This window comes from Propithecus coquereli, unplaced genomic scaffold, assembly GCF_000956105.1.
Source record: "Propithecus coquereli isolate 6110/MARCELLA unplaced genomic scaffold, Pcoq_1.0 Scaffold59, whole genome shotgun sequence".
Taxonomy (NCBI): Eukaryota; Metazoa; Chordata; class Mammalia; order Primates; family Indriidae; genus Propithecus; species Propithecus coquereli.
The window spans coordinates 794,838-798,385 of record NW_012151840.1 but is presented as its reverse complement, the minus strand read 5'-3'; the positions used below and the strand labels follow the sequence as shown (position 1 = coordinate 798,385).

The following is a 3,548-nucleotide window of genomic DNA, read 5'->3' as shown; positions in this document are numbered from 1 at the left end:
CTAGACACAGTTCCAGCTGGGGATGCTGATTTTGGACAAGGAGAGGGGTTGTAGGGAATTCTTGCTATTCATGGGTCCTCAAGTATCCACTCTGACCCAGAAGAACGGCATTAAGAGCAGAACAAGTTGACTGTGTGAAAACTTGTCTTCTCCCCCATTTCCCTTTCTGCGCATTTCTTCCTTGTAAGGGCCCAGGTGTTGGAGGTTCTTCTGCTCCCTATGCCATTCCTGGAGGATTTTACTCCACAGTTGTGGAAGATGCAGCATTCCTGTTGGGACCACCACAGTGGGGTGTTTTCAGAGCAGTATTACTGGCTTGCTGATTGGAGGTGATCCTATCCTGAGCCCAGCCCATTTGCCATGGAGTTGAAGTCCTGCCGGGCTAAGTGGGGTCCATTTGCAACAGGACGAAATGCAGGGCCTCGCAAAGGCCAGAGCTTCTTGTGCATCCCCCACCTTGCCCAGGGAGGGTTGGATGGAGGGTGATCATGAAGCTCTCCTGGCCTTTGGGCGATGCCAATAGACCAGGTGACACTTTCACATCCCTGCTGGCCTCGGCAAGAAAACGGGAGATATTAGAGCTCCTCAGGCAGCCATCATAAATGTTTCCTATTTATTACGGAGATACTCTTATCCAGAAACAATGAAGAACAAAAGGAAGAACTCACCCCATTGTCCACTGAGAGGAGCTGCAAAAAAAGCCAGAGATGAGCACAGATTAAAAATTTTATGGCTTTTCAAAGTTAATGCCTGTTTTTTTCCATCTATTTATTACTTCTTCCATTAAAAGTTCATTTTAAAAATCTAATAATTATTTATCAAATAACTATATATATATGCTAAGGAATTGTGATTGGACTTCTAAGATGAATTTAAAAAATGGTCTCTGCTGTCAAGAAGTTGACTGGTAGAGGAAACAGAAGCATGATGCGAGGTCATGTAATTGCAATACTGGCGGTAAGTGCAATAATAGAAATACACATGCGGTATTGTGGGGGCAGAGGGGCCACCTTGCCCAATGTGTAGGATATGTGTGTGTATGTGTGTGTTGAAGAGGGTGGGGGGACCATGGAAGGTGCCAGAAGGAGGAATGCTTAAGAAAATTGTGAGTGAGAACATAGGAGTCAGTAGGTAAAGGTTAGTGCTTGTGTGTAGCAAGAGGTGATGTGGAAGGCAGTCAAGGCAGAAGGACATGGAATGAAGAAATGACAGTGGTGTTCAGGAGTTGGGGGGTCTGGAAGGCAGGGAGTGGTGGGGGAAATAAGATTAGAGAGGCATGCAGGGCCCAAGTGAGTGGCGCTGATTTTATTGTAAAAGCCACAGGGAGCTATGGAAAGGTTTTGGGGAGAGTGACAATAGGACTTAAAACTTAGATGGAGCTCTCTGCCAGTGGGCGGACCTCGGTGGGACCAGGTGTGAGGCTGAGAGACTGGTTAGAAGGCAGGGCCAGAGATGGTGACGTTTAATCTTTCTCAGAGTGTTTTTTTCAAAATCATCTTCATTATTTGTCTGTTTGCTTCCTTTCTTCTCTCTGCAATGCAATCCCTATGAGAGCTGGGACTTCTCTTGTATTCACCATATATCCTCCAGGATCTAGAACAGTGCCTGGCATGTAAAAGATATTCCATTAATTTTTACTATTTGTTTATTGTATAGTGAATTAATTAAAGAACTAGGTTAACAATAGTAGAGATAGAAGGATACAGGTTTGAGAAATGGGTAACGAGGAGAGAGATGGGGCAACATGGGTAGGTTTATAAATTGAATAGATATTCCATATAAGGGACAGATTTGATTGATTCATTCAACAGAGATTTGTGGAATGCCAGTCATGTGCCAGTGCGAGGCAAAGGACATCTAGCAGTGAGTGAGTGGCACATCATCCCTGTGCACACAGGGCTGATGTAAGAGTTATCCAAACTTAAGTGTGCTCTTGAGAACAATGGATTACTCACTATTACCTGAATATCTTGGCTATTGCATTGTTTTAAATGGAGCCAACATTCTTCTGAGTGTTTTCTATGTGGCATGCACTTACATACATAATTTCATGTAATCCAGTCGATAGCCCTTTGAGGTGTTTGATTAGCCCTATTTCACAGGCCAGAAAACTGGTTAAGTAGGTGGCAAGTGGCAGGATGACATTTTGAATCCAGGTCCTGCTTGACCCCAAAGTGCATGCTCCTGGCCATACTCTCTTGCCCCTCTGTTGGTGCCACACTGGGATGTGCTTCCCATCTCTGGATATATACTCCATGCACCTTCCAACTGTGGTGCCCTCTCTTCTTACATCTTGCCCCTCCAGCTCCTACTCACTTCTAAGTTTCATGAAGTCTATACCAGCTATTTGGCATATAGTTTATTATCTGTCTGCACTGTCCGCTGGTAACTTTGCCTGGGCAATTATTTAACTGGAGTCTTGTTATATGGCTGTTTCTTGTCCATCGGCCTTGCTGGGAGCCCTTCTATATCATGAGCTTCCTCCATGGACTCCCGTCATCCTCAGCACCTGGTACAGTGCTGTGAATAGATATCACTAAAAAATATTTGCTTAGCAAATGAATAAACTTATTTAATTCTAATAGTTAGACCTTGGTAAAAAACCAACCAGTTCATAGATATGAATTGTTAGACACTTACGCACACCCACAGGCACAATGAGAATGCCATCCGCTTTACGGTTTTCCTTGCCTTGCCCCACTAACCCTCTGTGTCTCCCCCCACCCCATGTTCTTAATCTGGCAACCACTGCTGTGGTTTGTATTCGTGTGCAGAAGAAAGAGCATCTTCCCTGTCAGAAACATTGCCTCCTTGTGCCCAGGACCAGCATACGGGGATAAAAGGCATCTCCTATGCAGAGAGGAGAGTAGGCTCTTCTCTGAATAAGACAGTATGAATAAGCAACCGTGACACATTTTCTGGACTTATGAAGTATTTGTTGAAGAAAAAAAAACCGAAACATTAATTGTTGTGGTCACTATAGTTTCCTTCTCTGTAAGGTTGAAAGATTTTTCTAGCTATGATTACTTTCTTCAGCCCCAAGAGAGGAAGCCCTGAGCACTGCAGTCTCCTCATGTGGGAAAGACTCTTCGAGCAGCGCTGAGCCTCAAGAAAGGCCAGGCTGGTGGTGGAGAGAGGAGCTGTCCCAACACCACCCAGGGCCCATGTTGAGCCGTTCTACTCACCCAGGACCAGTAGTGTCACCCACGGCAGCATGAAGATCTGGACTGCCCAGGGCCGAGACTGAAAGAGAGATTTTCTCAGGAATAACAGGTTTGGTCTTGATTACAGTCAGTACACTGCATACCAGCTCCAAGGAGCACATCTGACAAAGTGCTCGTTCACAAAGAGCAGATTGCATTAGTGAATTAGAAAAAAGGAAGTGGGAGTACCCATCTTTAACTACTAATTAAAGTTTTTAAAACTTATATACCCTTGACCACACTTTTCTGCTCTTGGGAAATTACCTTAAGATAAGTAGCTGAGGATAGTTCTATAAGAAAGTTTATTGTAGCATTTGTTATCGCCTAAACACTGGAAGCAACATA

General features: G+C 44.4%; 1 protein-coding gene across 1 annotated transcript in view; it reads right to left on the bottom strand.

The window, feature by feature from the left end:
• The window catches only part of FCRL5 (Fc receptor-like 5), a 28,656-nt gene extending 25,440 nt beyond the window's left edge, over positions 1-3,216 (bottom strand). The window contains exons 1-2 of the mRNA XM_012658488.1: positions 3,186-3,216; positions 669-689 (exon numbers count right to left, since the gene is read on the bottom strand). Coding sequence (XP_012513942.1) covers positions 669-689; positions 3,186-3,216 — 52 coding nt within the window. The remainder of the gene's footprint in view (positions 1-668; positions 690-3,185) is intronic.
• Positions 3,217-3,548: the final 332 nt, after the last annotated feature.